Genomic DNA, 18,280 nt, shown 5'->3' with positions numbered 1-18,280 from the left:
CGAACTGATGGAGGAAAACCTCGTTTTTTGCAAAACTAGCTTCAATTTGGAGTGAAAATCAAATGGAATAGCAATTGGCAGAATGTTGAGAAATAATGTAGGTATTCAGATGTCTAAATTAACGTCTCGTAATCAAGATATCGATAATTTCACAAACCAGCTTTTTCTCAAGCAAATTCTCCAAAATTTTCCCCCAAAACGGGCTTTTAAAATTTAATCGGTACTGTATTTGGTTCTTCCCCATGGCAACATTATTTCTTTGATCGATTTGTAATACAATATGAAAAAGAAAAAAACAATATCTCGGTGTGGATTTATACGGAGCGCACATTTGAAAAAAACCTCATGGAACGTGTTTTTGATCTTGTGAACATGGTGGGTAAAAATGCTTTAAACGAAGGATTTTCAAATTTATTCTAATAATTTGTATATAACACACACAAAAATGTTAAGCTACATCCAATGCACCAACATTTCACTCGCTGCGATATTTGATTACTGAGAAAACTCTGTTTTAGAGAACAACTTTATACGTCTTTTATACGTTTTTTATACGTCTCTTTGTGTAACCTTAATAGGCCTATGAGGCTAGATATAACACGAGTTTATTACCATTATTATTTTCTCTTACTTAATAAAATAAAAAGAAATCGATAGAATTAAAATTCTATAACGGTTTGACCTGGGGTTCGAACCCACAACCTTTGTATCCATAGTCTAATGCCTACACGACTGTGCTATGATTCGTTGTGCCAGAAAGGTGTTTGTTTATGATACTTATTGATTACGGAATAAACTGCATACACACAATATACTATTACTAGTATAATAAATACGAATATAATCCTAACCCTAACCCTAATCCCTAACCCTAACCCTTACCCTAACCCTAACCCCTAACCCTAACCCTAACCCTAACCCTAACCCCTAACCCTAACCCCTAACCCCTAACCCTAACCATAAGACCCTAACCCTAAGACCCTAACCCTGACAATAATGAACCTTACCTCGGACTATGCGGTTAGTGATATATTGCGGCCCATTATGGTTGCAGAAAGAAATTATTTATGTCCTCTTTTGCACAATTACTGTATTTTTGTGGGACCTGAATTTCAAATTTTTATGATGATGACATAGACTCGCTTGCCAGTCCTATATACGCCGCCGTACCTATGTATATTGAGGACTGGCTTACGCCATTTTGGATGTCAATGGGAAATACACACTTAACGATTTCTTTAAAATTTCATCAATGTATATAAATGTGGTACCAACTGTATTGTGCTTGATAATTTAAGACTCGGTTGAAACAAAATTAAGGATCGAAAGCATTTAAGTGTCCAAAAGGCAAAATTATCGTCAAAGTTCTGCCGAAATCGGCACCCTTGCGAAGGGTTCAGAATTCGAATCGGGAACGAAAATATCCGATCTTTGCGATCAAAAACACAAAATTACAACTTTAAACATACTATTGGCAAAATACATTATTACCAAACAATATAGAATAGAAAATTTGACGTCATTTTCTCAAAATAATGAAAAAATTTGCTCACTAGACATCGAAAAAGTACGCAATCCAATTCCCGTTCAAACGCGTGGGAAACTGAAAGTGCATAATCGTGACTAATGATGACATGTATGATGCAAACTCATAGGTGTTGTGCGTTTGGCAAGTTGGGAGGGGTGGGGTTCAAAATGACCCCATAGGATTATAAAATTGCTCAAATACCTCTTTCAAATATATCAAATTATTTACATAAATAAACAAAAACAAATAAATAAATAAATAAATAAATAAATAAATAAATAAATAAATAAATAAATAAACGAAAAAATTGAACAAATTTTAGCGTAGCATTAAAATCATAAATATAACCATTGCTGGCAGGAGGACTCGAACCAACGATATTGATATCAGCAGTCTGATGCTCTACCATTGAGCTAAATGACAGCATCTAGTGATGAGCGTCGAGTTTTTAGCTTATACAGTGTTTGTCTGTGATAATGTCGCCTCGTGAATGAAAGAAATATAAAATCTCAAATTTATTTGATAATTTTCTAACCTATATTTTCTTTCGAGCAGGGACAAATATTTCCCCTTTTATCTAATTTGACCGCTATATAAGAATCTATTTCTTTTATTACTGATTTAATTCCGCGATTTGTTCCATTAAGCAATATCAAAGATGTCACACATCTCACAACAGATATTTAGTTGGTCTAGTGGTCTTTCACAGTGCTGTTTAACCGGGAGGTACCGAGATCGATTCCCACCTCTGCCTGCAATTTTTTTTAAAGACTGGGAAATAATAACCTGACATTCGCCGCTGACATTCGTACTTCAGTAGCGGAGTTATAACTTGTTAAACCATGGAGTATATAAATAAATGGAGAATGATCTAGCCAAGCATCTTTTGTACTACGTTGGTTATGACCAATTATTGTTGAATAGGCAATTTCAGGGAATATTGATTTATATGCTAAGCTGATTACATTGTTAAGTCTGTTTCACTAGTCATTTATTTCAATGGGGTGCTAAATGCAGTTACTTATAATGTTTATTGGAAAGTGCTCATGTTTCAGAAAATTTAATATCAAAATGTCATTTTCGTCAAAAAATTGCATTGAAATCAGTCTTTTTGAATAAAATAGTACACCCTATCTGTAGGCCTATATCTGTGGTCATATTGTGACTCCCTACATTTTGGTCATGATTCGTGAAAAATTAAATTAGGCTATGACCCCCTATTTTTCTTTCCAAAAAGTTATGACCCCCCCTCCCGTATAGGCCTATTTGGAACCCCTCTCCAAAGAAAAAATGATGGCCCCTAATAATATTAATAATCATTTAGGCCTAAATACTGATAATTATTTATTATAAAATGAGAAGTTTAATGATGATGAAAAGATTGTCTAATCATTGTCACTTTTACCTGAATTCCAAGTACTTCCGGTAAATTTTGCTCGCTCGTAACTCAAATGGCCCAAATTGGCCCAACATAATTTTTTTTTCACAATCGGAAGGTAAAAACGTTTTGCTTTTATTTGCACTATATTTGAACTCCCTCAGACCCCTTAAAAGCTTAATATATGAACATGAAAACTAAGTATATTTGTCAAGTTACGGCACAACTAGTGTAGAAAACAGTTTCGTAACTTGAGAACAGAACATCCGAATTTCATCGGGTTTTCGCACAATCATACATTGAAACTATAAGCTATCAAAACTTTGAACTTCGAACAGCTAATTGACTAGCTGACGTCATTATACAGTCTCTTTACAAGCCTTCCGGTACAGGTCAATGTAGGGTCAATTCCTATGAGGAAATTTTGGGAGTGACGATCAATGAACCATGGTAGAGTCTCATAACCATCGTGGATATCAATAGCTTGGCTGAAGTGGCTGGTTCATTCAAGTTTGGTGACTCATTGAATAGAGGTAACGGGATAATCTCCACTTAGGAGATTAGAATTCTGGCGATCATTCTCCATTTATTTATATACCTCCATGGTTAAACTTTGCTCCTTCCGTAAAAGGGTACATTATTTTGGAACTACATTATTTCTTTCTTTTTTTTCACATTGCTGGTATTAAATATCAAATGGTCATAATTGGCGGTCACTTCAAATCATCCCCAACTGAACTAGGTTCAGGAATTTCCTCTCATTGTTAACTGTTGGTTAACCCACCACTTGAGAATAAAGGACTATGATAGGTGCAACAGGATTACCTACGGGATTATCTCAAGGATATAATTCTGTTCTCCATCTATAGCTGTGTTCACACATGCACTTATTACCGGTAATATTTTATCTAGGCTTATGTCCGATCGAATTAAATATTTCCGCTGCGTCCACATTTGTCGGCAATAGCGCTATACGCTGGCGAAGTTACGTAATAATCGGATTAACTACCATAGCAATAGGTGAATCATGCTGATTAGTTGCACCTGTAAGATTAGTATCTTTGAAAAGACCGGTATTGTATTCAATCTATGATTGCAGACATACAGGTGATGAGTACAACCTGCTTGTAGTACAGCGCGAAATGTTCAAAATTGTTTTCACCTATTGCTATGGTAATTAATCCGATAAATGACGTAACTTCGCCAGCGTATGCCCGACGTGTTATGTCCGTTAAAGCCTATTACCGGTCATAAATCTCTTCTTTCTACATGGGCATCATCAGAAAATTTAACCCGATTTTAAATGTTTTCACTGAAAATTCACTTTCAATAAACGCCCCTCTTTAGAACAAATTACAGACAATGCGGTAGGTATGTCATGTAAGAAAAATGCAAATTCAAAGGTTCCAAAATTAAGAGCAATTTTGTATTTATGTAGGTTCTATTATTATTATTATTATTATTATTATTATTGTTATTATTATTATTATTATTATTATTATTATTATTATTATTATTATTATTATTATTTTTTAGTTTGACAAAGTAGTCCCATTTTACAGTAGACTTAGCTCTATATCGCATTTTATACATGTAGGCCCTACTATGGTGGACATCTTTGAAAAAATGACAAAAATAAAAAAATTACACTGACTCCCATCATCATGCTATTTTTTTCTTGGGGGGTCCCAAATTTACAAAAAGTCGGCTTCAATAAAATTGCGACCTCCCCTATTTCGGCAGCAAATTATGACCCCCCACCGTTTACACCCCCCCAAAAAAAAAAAACAGGCATCAGTCTTTTGAATAAAATAAACACACTATCTGTAGTCATGCTGTGTTGTGACTCCCTACATTTTGGTCATCAAAAATATTTTATGACACCCCTTATTTTTCTATCCGTATATATTTGGGACCCCCTAATCATCTTATAAAATGCAATTGCATGCCTTTCTGTTATCATGCTTATGGCTTAATAAATTTCATCTCCATCTACATCCAGGGCCATACTGCCCCTCCCCCCCACTGAACCCTCTGGGGTTAACTTTTGCTACCCCCCCGAAACTCGTGTAGGTTATCCCAATAAGGATGGTCAATTGCTCCTGCGCCTGAATTTTTCACCCGATCATGGAGGGTGCGATGGAGAGTTTTCAGTGCCTTTATCACTACAGGTATCTGCTCCCCGACCGTTTCGGGACCCCCCCCCCCCTTGTCATGTAATAGCGTGGCTATCTCCTCCCAAAGCTTTTTTTATCCCAGAAATACTTTCCGTGTCTCTCCAAATTTTGAGTATAGCCAATGTTTCCTTGTCATTCCAATTGACCCCTCTATGGAAACGGGAAATCACAAGCAGCAAATAAAAAAAGAAGCTAAAAGGAAAAGAAAGAACAGATTTTAATGTTCATTTTCAATGATTCTACCTGTTCAGTAATTCTTCCTGTTATAGTGAACGCTCCCATTTACTCATCTAACGGTGATGTCCGAAAAAAATAATCGCATCCCCAGGCCTTGCCGTTTGAGGCGAGCGATCGCTCTCGCTCGCCGCCGCTCGCCCAAACTCGATTTTTAGTGAGCGATTTTCCACTCGCCATAGACACTAAATATCACTCGCTGCGAATCTCCCAAAATCAGCCACTGAATCAGCCATTTCAGTATTTAATCGATGCTGTACTCTCTCCCAGCGTAGAAAGTGAAAAATGTTAGCGCGCTTCGCGCGCATTTCAACATAAATGTACATAAATACCGTGTCAAGACAGAAACTCTACTTGATTATTTTCTAAATAAGTGATATTTGTGAAAATTCGACCACTCGCCTACAATCATGCTAGCGAGTGATTAACCACTCGCCTTTAAAATCTAAACGGCAAGGCCTGCATCCCGCTAGTTTATATTAATATTTGCAGCTGCAGCCATAAATTACTCTGCTTAAAATTTTCCGCGAGTGATATAGGCCTACTCACAATTATATCCGACAGCCCAATAGTGCTGCGTGTCCACACGTAATTACTATTACCGGACGTAACGTTTCGATCGGTCTTAACAGCTCTTAACTCTGGTCATCTTCAGCCTTAAATTGTCGAATTTAAAGCACATTACGTCGGATATAGTAATTTTTTTTATATCCGACGCTCATTCACACTGCCACTTATATCCGATACTATTACCGACGTAATTTAAGTCCGGTAATAGTCCGACTGTGTGAACACGACGAGTCGGCAATAGCTCTATGTCCGACGTGTTTATATCCGAGCTATTACCGGTCATAACTAACCGGAAATGGTCAGCAGAGCTAATGTCTCCTTCTCTTGCCAGTTCATTCCTCTATTGTGTTTGATATTCGCACCTGCATCCATGATGATTTTGTTTTATCTCTCACTGGTCACACTATTTATACTCTGCTTCAAATCAGTTGCGCGAGTGATTTAATTTAACCCGGAAGTGTTCTTCACGCTGAATCACGCAGAAAGGTGAAAGGTCACAGTTATATCCGACAGCCCAAAAGCGCTGTTCAGTGTTCACACGTAATTACTATTACCGATCGTAACGTTTCGATCGGTCTTAACAGCTCTTAACCCTGGTCATCTTCGGATTTAAATTGTCGGATTTAAACCACATTACGTCGGATATAGTTATATCCGACGCTCATTCACACTGCCACTTATACCCGATACTATTACCGACGTAATTTAAGTCCGGTATTAAGTGGTTTAAGTCCGACTGTGTGAACAAGGCTTATTTCTTACATCTTCTCTGATATGTGCTAGTGTCAATGTTTATTGTTAAAAGGCAAAAAGGTGTGTAATTGCAATATTTCCTCTGAATAGGAAAGACTCTCTACATCGAGTTATGTATGCTGGTGGTTCGCAATACTGTTATTTAAGAGAAGGTATCTTCCAAATCCAAATTCAAATGTAATTCTTAATGCTGTGGAATATAATAATTTAACATTCCAAAGAATATTTGAGCCCCCGTTTGAGCCAAGAATGACAATGATCAAGTGCTTACATCTTTACGCGTGATTTTTGATATCATGCAACATTATGTTCAAGTTTTAAACGATATAAATTTTGCATCATCATTTTCTTGGAAATATTCCAAAAACATTAATGTGTGAGAAAACTTTGTAGCCAGCTGGCATTCTTTATGTAATAATTATTCTTTATGCAATAATTATATTAACATTAACCATGTTAACCCTAGACCTACGAAGGGGGTGGGGTAAACTTCAAGTACAGGTACCTGGAGAGAGGAAAAGACGAGTTACCCAAATCACAGCGCCGGGTAATGACCGGGCCACCGAGTGCGAATATGTATTTAATTTGGAAGGTTCACGTTTGTTTTAAATTTTTGGGCGTTTTTGATATTTTAGTGATATTTCAAGAAAGTGGCATGCCAAAGACAAATCTTCGGGCACTTAGTTTAGCACCTAGACCTACGAAGGGGGTGGGGGCAAACTTCAAGTACAGGTAATTGGAGAGGGGAAACGACGAGTTACCCAAATCACAGCGCCGGGTAATGACCGGGCCACCGAGTGCGAATTATGTATTTAATTTGGAAGGTTCACGTTTGTTTTTAAATTTTGGGGCGTTTTTGATATTTTAGTGATATTTCAAGAAAGCGGCATGCCAAAGACAAATCTTTGGGCACTTAGTTTGTTTTTGTTCAGGTGGTTTTTACGGCGACGGTGTCATTTGTAGTTTGCTTGAAAATGATACACAATGTGTAGATGAGTGAAAAACTCTACTGTGACTATGTTGCTGCAAGCCTGATTAGCCTTTTATACTACCTTAATATAGCTCTTTTCCGTTACCATTCGTTTGGGCGATTTACTAATATTATATATTTTGTGACTGCATTTTGGTGTTTTCAATGCGTTTTAAGCTTACCGTGAAATTAACGCTGATATCTGGACATGCTCCTTTTAGGATTTCTGATGGTCGGCTATTGCAAGCAACAGAATACAGATTTGCTCTGCCTAATATTTTTAGCAGACTGGGAAAATACTAATATAAGTTTATTTGGCGCGCGATCTCAGTTAGTTCTGATATGTCTCCTACAGACACCCTCCCTAAAAGATATTTACAAGTACGAGCATCATCTTACATGCAAGCTTTCATTTTTTGCAGTATTTTAAAATTTGAACAAAACCTAATTAAATGTTTTGCACGAAAATATTGTTTAAGAAGACCGAGAAGCATTTCACCGAATAAAATATAAATTGTGTACATTGTGTTGAATGTTCTTTCTGTCAAACTTAGAATGAAGCGAATTGACTCATGCGTTAGGTAATCGCGCCATTTCTTCGCAAACAATCAACCGATTTGAGTAAATCTAGCGTATAAGGTGTAGAGTAAAATGGGTTACACGCTGTTGTTTTAATTTTTGGCTTCTGATGCCAATTCCTCAACTTACGTTCAAATTCATTCACCCGGTAATTCTTTCTGGGACACCTGTATAAGATGGTAAAGCTGCCAACTTATATGAACGCTTAGACTAGAATAACAATTGAACTTATTATGGGGAATTATTCATTACATTAGGATTGAAAACGTGAGTTATTGAGTCCTCTTCTGTTGAATTCTTAAAGGCTATAATTTGGTTCACCTCAATTTCGGTAGTGACGTCAATGCTTTTTCGCGATTGCGCCGCAAGCGTGCCGACAAGTCACCCCTGTATACATGTGCGTGTACACTCAGCGCGTTTAACTTTACGCGCGCGATTCGATACTGCGGTGAGAGAAATACGCACGTACGTCACTACTGAACTTGAGGTGAACCAAATTATAATATTAGTGTACGATTAAACAACAATCAGTAAAGCTTGTTTAATTCAATATTGAGCTCTCTCCTGTTGATTGAAGCTACTTGTGAAGAAAGAAATCTACAAGGAATACTTGCCACAAATGACTCGAGCCACCTGACTATAATTGCAGCTTAGTTCTCTTAACTCTGAATGAGAGCATTGTTGTAACATGGTTTCCGTACCATTACACGAAATATCATCAAGCAAACAAGCTCCTGGTTCCACACTGGGACGTGCGCCACTCTGAGCTTTTGCGTCTTCTGTGGGGAACCCTAGTTGACGACATACTACCATAGCTTCTTTGTCACTCCATGATGCAGAATAAACTGGAAACCATCCAGCATTACTTATATTGAACATCTCAACACGACCTTCGTGTGAACTGTGTCCATCAACAAGACGAATTGTGGCTAGACAAGAAAATACAAGAAAGCGGGAATAACTGGGATTTTAGACTCCAACAAATTGATAATATGTGATGCGATCAAGCAAAACCAGTCGGAACTCGGCAATATTAAATTTTCAGTTTCCTATAGGATAGTAAAAAGTATTTACAAAGCTGGATTTTGCAGAAAACCCCATTGAAATTGAACAACCAGTTCCAAAGATATGAGCAATTAAAGAGTTCCCAAAACAAGGGGAAACAAAAGGAAAAAAAATCAAAATATCTCAAAATCAATATTTCCGAGTTCCGACTGATTTGGCTTGATCGCATCACATATGAACAAGTTAGCCCTGGCTACATGGTCACTAATAGCTAAGTTCTTAAATTGGCTCTAGGATTCTTTTCTTTTTGACCAGGTGTATGTTTGTTGACTTGCCTTTTCCGCCTCCCATCTGTGCTCGTCTAACCGCGTACCCCGCGTGCCGATCGTTCTTTTTGTTTCACCTATACGTAAGTTAAGTCGCAGCTTCCACACGGGACTTCGTACACAAAATTGGGAGTTTTGACTGGATCGTGCTTGTCTTTGGTGTGGACCACCATTTTTCTGTTAATGTGCGGTCTCATAGCGGTTGCGATGTCTGCTGATTCTTTCAGACTCTCCAGTTACATATGGGATAACCACCAGGCTTTACTTTTATGGAAAATGAGCAATTTATTTGGTTGAGTTGTAGACCAGGTTCTAGACCAGGCAACGAGAAGATAAGCGCATATCACTTACCGCATGACACACCGGCGTCGTATTCGTGACTGCAGGAATGGCTTCCCCACCCTTCACGTGAGCATTCACTTAACATTTTATGATCATAATTGCACTGAACATTTCTGATATGAATAGATCCATTTCCCTCTCCAAACCAAGCATATCCATACGCTTTGGCGCCCGCATACGGGAATCCAAGTTGACGACATACAACAGCAGCATCATTATCATCCCATCCACGACCACACACAGTACCCCATTCATTGTAAAACACCTCAATACGACCTTCGAATGAATTATTACCGCCAATGAGACGAACGTCAGGAGCTACATCACAATTGAAAAACAAACATCAATTTGTATACTGAAAGGTCATTTGTAAAGAATACAGGTTGTAATAACAAAATGTATAGAATTTAGGAAAATAGTATTAGACAAATATGTCACTTATTGATTGTATTGATATGAAACTTTGAGGTTGCCATACGAACCAGAAAAGTCTACAAGGAACTACTTGCCACAAATGACTCCAGCCAGTTGACTTTGATTGCAGTTGTGTTCTTCCCATCCTACATGAGCACACTGCTGTAACGTGCTTTCAGTGCCATTGCACGAAATATCATCGAGTAAACTAGTTTCCAGGTCCAGTCCAAACCCTGTTCCACTCTGCGCTTTTGCGCCATCAATGGGAAATCCAAGTTGCCGACATACTACCACAGCTTCTTTATCACCCCACGAGGCATCACAAAGTGGGGTCCATTCACCATTGTGAAACATTTCGACACGCCCTTCGTTAGAATAATGGCCTCCGAAAAGCCGAATGTCTTGTTCTAATGTATATAAAGAACATTGCTACTTTCAGTTAGTTACTTAAGATAAGATAGCTTTATTTTTAGAAAACAAACATCAAACAAACAAGACATGTTGGAGATGATAATTTGTCCCAACAAACACAACTATGTTCTAGGAGTGATTTGAAAAAAATATATTTTTGTTTTAATTTAAGGAAGTCTCCGGCAATCACAACATTATGCCTTATATGTAAGAAAAATAATTATCAAGCACCAATCACGTTGTTTTATTTAAAACAAACTCATAGTGTAAAAACAGGTAAAATCTGTTCCAACTGACCAGCGGGGAACCAAAGGATGGATCCAAAAGGATACAACAGTGTCACACTAGCAATGGATAAAATTAAAAACAGGGAAAATATGACACAACATCCAATGGGGGAGTAACACAACACATATAAATATAGTTTAACTTTATTTATATGTTTTGTGTTACTCCCCCATTGGATGTTGTGTCATATTTTCCCTGTTTTTAAACTCATAGTGACCATAAAAACGAATAAAAATATCCGTCTCTGAACACGCGAAATTGTCGAGTGCAATGACGTCCCAGTAATACAACGACGGCTGACGACTATTGAGCACAAATAACCATTACGTCCTTGCACTCAGGCAATTTCGGCGCGGGAAGTTTGAATATCGCGTATTGAGAGCCGACTGTTTTTATTCGTTTTTATGGTCAATATGAGTTACTTTTATATAAAACCATGTGATTCGTGCTTGATAATTATTTTTCTAACATATATGTTATGATTGCCGGAGACACCCTTTAACTGAAATAAGTTCTTTTTGTAGTGTACTCTATAGTAGTCATGGTAGTAAAGAGTTGATAATTTTACTTACCACACGACACACCGACATCATCGTAATGCCTGCAGCTATTGATTCCCCATCGCGCATATGGGCATTCCCTCAAAGCACTCTCTTTGCCAAGACATTTAACATATTCAAGAAAGATAGATCCAATACCCTGTCCAAACCAAGACCCTTTATGAGCTTTAGCCTCCTCAGCAGGGAATCCAAGTTGACGACATACTACCATAGCGTTTTCATTCGTCCAACTGTAATCACATACTGTACCCCATTCGTTATCATGATATACCTCCACCCGGCCTTCTGCGCGATGTCTGCCTCCAACCAAACGAACGGTGCTTGCTTAAATAATCATATAATTAAAAGTATGATCTTAAACAAATAAGCTAGTAAAGATACCAACTTTTATTTACCTGAGAAAGCATTTTAACTTATAATCCTATGAGGATTTTATAAATTCATCACATTTTGATTAAAAACAATATTGACCTCTTATACTGAAGTCTAAAAGGCTGTTAAACGTTAATAATAAGCAAATTACGGGAATAAATGACACCGGTGCACGATCAACAATCATAAAAGACTTATTAAACCATCTCCTGTCCATTGAAGTTACCCATGAAGAATAAAATCTACAATGAATACTTGCCACAAATGACTCGAGCCACACTATAATTGCAGTTTTGTCCTGTCGACTCTGAATGAGAGCATTGCTGTAACATGGTTTCCGTACCATTACACGAAAATTCATCGAGCAAACAAGGTCCCACTTCCATTATGGATCTTTCTCCACTCTGTGCCTTAGCGCCTTCAGTGGGGAACCCCAGTTGACGACATACTACCACAGCTTCTTTGTCACTCCATGATGCATCACAAATTGTAAACCATCCAGCATTTCTTATACTGAACATCTCAACACGACCTTCGTTTAAACTGCGTCCATCAACAAGACGAATAGCAACTATATAATACAAGAAAACGTGAATAACGTTTAATGATGTCAGTTGGAAATCCAAGTTGACGACACGCTACCATAGCTTCTTTGTCACTCCATGATGCATCAAAAACTGGAAACCATCCAGCATTTCCATTTCTTATATTAAACATCTCAACATGACCTTCGTGTGAACTATGTCCATTAACTAGACGAATCGTGGCTATACAAGAAAATACAAAAAGCGGGAATAACGTCTAACGAAGCGTTAGCTATCATATTGTATTATCATTAGGCAATCTGCATTTGATGTCAAACATCTCACAATGTCATCGCCCTGATATCTTCATGGCAGAAATCGCCATGGTAGGTTGAGTCCACAGCCACGCATGGCCATTTTGTTCCGACCTGTTTAATAGTTTTGAGACGCATAATGGGCCGAGGGACATCCGACTAAGGCTATTGACAATAGCCTGGTGACTGACCTCTGTACGGTCAGTGAGCATGGTATACACCATGAGGTCATCTGCTTTAGACTGCCTCCACGAGTGGCCTACGCTGCGTTATAGTTCGGCACATACAAAATCAGAATTTTGTCAGTTTTTGAGCTCAATCCTTTCAACACATATATTCAAGTGCAAGCATAAAAATCTGGCTTCTTTAGAATAAAAAAATACGGGAGATGTTCATCATTTTCTACCCCGGTATCCAAAGATTTATCGTCTGAATATCAAATCGTGCATAGCACATTCACGTGTATCGATCCCGGGTATTCATTTTAGTGTCTCTGCTGTGTAATTATTAACCAGCCGATGTCGGTGTGCATCTGTGGAACTGGTATTTTAAATTCTTAGTAGTGTTTATATCAAATAGGCTAATGGGTAAAAAGGTCAGGCGGGTTTGTATTCGACAACGACACTGAACGAGACGATAAGCGCCTGTCACTTACCACATGACACACCGGCGTCGTTTTCGTGACTGCAGGAACTCCTTCCCCATCCCTGATGTGAGCATTCACTTAACATCATGTTATCATAATTGCACTGAGCATGTTCGATATGAACAGTTCCATTTCCCTCTCCAAACCAAGCATCTCCATAAGCTTTGGCACCCTCATAAGGGAATCCAAGTTGTCGACATACTACAGCAGCGTCATTATCATTCCATCCATAGTCACACACTGTACCCCATTCATTATTGTAAAACACCTCAACACGACCTTCGTATGAATAATTACCGCCAACAAAGCGAACGTCCGGGGCTACAGGAAATATCACATGAATTTGTATATTGAAAGGTAACTTGTGTGCCATGGAAACCGAGTATTTAAGTTTGTCCCTATCCTTCCTTTCCTTCTTTATCTGTACTTCCTCCTTCCGTATTCATTCTTCTGCGCCCTCTCTTTTTCTTTGTCATATTTCCCCTCCCTTTCCTTTCTCGTTGTTTCAATCATTTTTCTTCATTACATTCCATTTTTCCTTTCATCATCATCATCATCATCATCATCATCATCATCATCATCATCATCATCATCTTCATCATCACCATCATCATAATCATCACTACCATCTATCGTCAATGACGATTCGTCATCATCATCGTCGTCGTCGTTGTCGTCGTCGTCATCATCATCATATTCTTCTTCTTTCTGTTCCTCGTGTACTTGATTTAACATTCAAATTTGTAGGTTTACATAGGAACAAGAAACTACTTACCACAGATGACTCCAGCCATTTGACTTTCATTGCAGTTGTGTTCTTCCCATTCTGCATGAGCACATTGCTGTAACGTGCTTTCAGTGCCATTGCACGAAATTTCATCGAGTAGACTAGTTTCCAGGTCCACTCCAAACATTGCTCCTTTCTGAGCTTTGGCGCCATCAATGGGGAATCCAAGTTGCCGACATACTACCACAGCTTCTTTATCACCCCACGAGGCATCACAAAGTGGGGTCCATCCACCATTGTGAAACATTTCGACACGACCTTCGTTAGAATAATGGCCTCCGAAGAGGCGAATGTCTTGTTCTAAAGTATAAGAAGAAACATTTCTATTTTCATAAGTAAGATAAGATTATTTCTAGAAAGCAATTGGGGGTAATAGCTTTATATGCTTTCTAAATTTTTACATTTGTTCAAATTGTTTTTAATAATTATACTTATACTAGGGGCCGTCAGTATGTAATGAAAGTTGGCATTTGACCCCATAGAATATGTGGATAGAGTTTCTTAACAATCACATACAGACTGTACCTTTGTCTTTCAAACCACATACGTATAAATGACACCATATCTTGATTACTTAACAGCATTATTTATAGGATAATGAACGCGTATTACTTATTGGGAGAGAAATTAGACAAAATAATGCACGGGCGCTGATGTTGATGCGTCTAATGCACGAGCCCCGAAGGCGGGGGTGGGGGAGAAGAAAAAATACATGATTTTTACTTTTTTATATAACAAATTATCACTAAAAATGTTGGAAAACAGAACTAAATATAAATGCATCAACCCGCCCGAAAAATGAATCAATCCTACGCGACGCGAACTCGCGCGCAGTACGCGGAGTGCACAATATACACAATCAATGCATGTTTCGTACTTTTCTAACAGCTTTTCTGATTGGCTGCTTTGATATAGGAGTGTATGAAGATAAAATCAATAGACTAAGGCATTGTCAAATCAAGCAAAATGCGGGCTTTTTAAATTACATCGAAGGCACATGTTTAAAACGTCCGAGAGCACATAGTGCGTGTGGCTAGTTTTTAGCAGGAATAAACACTAGCAGCTCCTGGGTCTGTTTTTGATAAAATATGAGACTTGCCATTAAATTTGGTTGAAAATGAGGCGTCTTTGAACTTCAGCAACTTTAGGACTTGAAGGGAAGCATTATTCGGCAAAAATGGCGAAAATGAAAAAGAAGTTTTTACAAATGACATTAGGCCTAATTATCTCCAAAATGAAACAGAAGAAAATATGATGACTTGTCATGTATGAGAGCTGATACTCAGTACGATGATAACTGATGCAAATCAAACAATAATCTGCGCATGCGCAGGTGGGATGACCGATACAACATGCTAAAAATGTATGAAAATGGCAAAAATTCTTGTAAATAGGTCTTAAAATATTACAAAATGCTATGTAAATAGAAATTTAATAATTCATGTGATTTTTTATGGATGATCTCAACCTCAAATGAACAGAAAAGTAAAAAAATTAATTTCTCATTCCAACGATGACCTCTCTCTCCCTACTTTTTGTGTAAATGTAGAATAACAGTTACATTTTAATCACGGTTTCAAATATTTTATAAGGAGACTCCCATTTTAATGTTTGGGGATTAGTCAACAGAACTGTTAAAAAACATTAATTTTCCACGTTTGCTATTGATGGCAATATCAAAACGTTTATTGAAAGAAAAATCTTGTTTTGACCACACATTATAGATAAACTTAAACCTTTCCAGCCCGACAAAGATGATTTTAGTGATGGAAGTAAGTTTTCAGCCAGTGACTGTAAATCATTGAGTTTATGCTAATGCGGTTACGTCATCACGTGTGTGATATATATTTTTACATGTGTTGTTTGAAAGACAAAGGCATAGTGTTTATGTGATCATAGAGAAATTCCGTGAAAATAATCTATATATCCGACGTAGTTAATCGCATTAACTACCATAGCAATAAATTAATACAAGTTTGACTATACCGCCCTGCACTACAACGTGCACGCGGTACCGATGCATTGAACCATAGATGTCAAAGAAAGGCTGATCACTCGCACCTGTAAGATAAGTATCTTTGAAAAATAAATTTTGGCTTGATTCTTGAAAGTGTAGGGGTGTGTGTGGGTTGCGTGTGGGTAGTGTTGGAGTGAGTGCCGTGGGCGTTTAAGGTTGTGTTCAGTGTGTGATTTGTTTGTGTGTGTGATGAGGGGGGGGGGTGAATATGTAGGGGTGTGTGGGATGTGTGGTGGGGGTGCGTTGGGGTGAGTGTGTGGGTGGGATGTGCGGGGGGGGGGTGATTGGGTGTGTGATTGGGTCTGTATGAGTGTATGGGGCCTATGTACTAGTCAATGCTGTTTTGATATTTTTGTAATTTTCTCGTATCGTGTATATGATTATTATTTAGGGTGAATTTGTATGTAAACTTGTTGCAATTCGGTTTTTATACTGTGATGACAATTTCTTAATAAACCGTGTTTATGAATGAATGAATGAATGAATGAATGAAAAAAGGCGGTATTGTATTCAATCTATTCAATCTGCTGACATACATAGGTGATTAGTGCAATCTGCTTGTAGTGTAAGCCGCGGTCTATTCAAAAATTGTATTCATCTATTGCTGTGGTAGTTAATCCGATTATGACGTCACTTCTACGGCGTATTGGGTCACAAGTCAACTTTTATTACATACTGACCGCCCCTCGTACATTGCCTCATTTCAAATATATAGTTTTAGTTTTGGTTTTGGTTTTGGTCACGTGGTTTCCTATTGTCCTGCCTAACCACTTGAATCACAAGATATCGAACTCTTTGTTTCTACCTTTTGTTTAAAACTAAACATTTGTGACAGGTAGTTTCGGTTTTGGTTTCAGTTTCTTATAAGTGGTGTGACGAATAAAATTACAGGATTTTCGAGTTACCTGATCTAAGTATACAAAAGAAATGTTTAAATTTCGCAGTGCAATATTCACGAGCAGAGAAGTCGAACAAAACAGTCTACATTTGAAAGCATTGATTTAGTTTGAAAGCATTGGCTTGAGACTACGAAATAGCCTAAGCTGATTTCACTGTGAAAATATATAGACCATCGAAATATTTGCATTCGACATTACAAAAGAGGCCACTACTGTAATTGTATAGGTGCTATAAAAACAAAATCGATTCATGTCCTTAATCCCATGTACCAGAATCGATGGAAGGCCATTATATGACCTCTAATAACCTAATGACTTTTACTGAAGCAATTTTACTGCAAAAGTAGAAGATAGAGGGAAAAGATTGGGGTGTGTGTGTGTGTGTGTGTGGGGGGGGGGGGTTGGAGGGCAAGGGGGATATGGGCCGGGATAGAGAGAAACAGATGAGAGAGAGCATGGGAAGTGAAAGAGAAGGGGGAGAGGAGAGCTCGAGATGAAGATATCGAATGTAGGGGAGGAGGAGGGGAAAGAGGTAATTTAGGAAAGAGGTGGTTATATAGGGAGGGGAGCCCCCTCTTAAAGAGGTATGGGTTGTGCTTCCCGGGGATAATAAACTAATTCATAATCAAATCATCTCCATGCATCGTGTATGTTTCATACAAACAAACAAATTCCCCACCCCACCCCATCCTTCAGTATACGCGCATGTATATGATTTCTAGGCCTAGAACTCGTGAGTGTAATATGCCACCTACCTTCGACAGAGAGCATCAACTGTCGTCCGCGGATAGATTTCCGATATCAATCATGATAATAATTATGTTAGCACAATAGGCTATTGTATACTTCTGGTTATATACCCTATACTATGTCCTCCCAGCATAATAGTGTTATGATTGCAGATCAGATCAGCTCTACTTTTTAATCCCTTGATTTTTGGTTTCTGAACAAAAGAGAAACCAAAACTATATATTTGAAATGAGGGATTGTACTTGATCGGGAATATGGAAAAGTGAATGAAATATGTAGTGTACTTTATACAAGCAAGGGGTTTGCAATTCTATAAAAACTATTGCGACATCGTTGAACAGAAGAATTCGATTAACTGTAAGTTGAACATTCATACAATATCCTGTCGATTTCATGGTAATTTCTATGCATGAAATAAGTTAGACCAGACTAACAT

At 37.9% G+C, this 18,280-nt stretch overlaps 1 protein-coding gene across 1 annotated transcript in view; it reads right to left on the bottom strand.

Annotated features, from left to right (window-relative positions):
- The window catches only part of LOC140157692 (uncharacterized), a 107,070-nt gene that overhangs the window by 78,898 nt on the left and 9,892 nt on the right, over positions 1-18,280 (bottom strand). The window contains exons 4-10 of the mRNA XM_072180931.1: positions 14,167-14,478; positions 13,401-13,712; positions 12,251-12,478; positions 11,548-11,859; positions 10,372-10,683; positions 9,872-10,180; positions 8,891-9,118 (exon numbers count right to left, since the gene is read on the bottom strand). Of these exons, the coding sequence (XP_072037032.1) occupies positions 8,891-9,118; positions 9,872-10,180; positions 10,372-10,683; positions 11,548-11,859; positions 12,251-12,478; positions 13,401-13,712; positions 14,167-14,478 (2,013 nt within the window). The remainder of the gene's footprint in view (positions 1-8,890; positions 9,119-9,871; positions 10,181-10,371; positions 10,684-11,547; positions 11,860-12,250; positions 12,479-13,400; positions 13,713-14,166; positions 14,479-18,280) is intronic.

The sequence above is a fragment of the Amphiura filiformis genome, chromosome 7 (assembly GCF_039555335.1).
Source record: "Amphiura filiformis chromosome 7, Afil_fr2py, whole genome shotgun sequence".
Classification (NCBI taxonomy): Eukaryota; Metazoa; Echinodermata; class Ophiuroidea; order Amphilepidida; family Amphiuridae; genus Amphiura; species Amphiura filiformis.
This window is presented reverse-complemented; position numbering and strand designations above follow the sequence as displayed.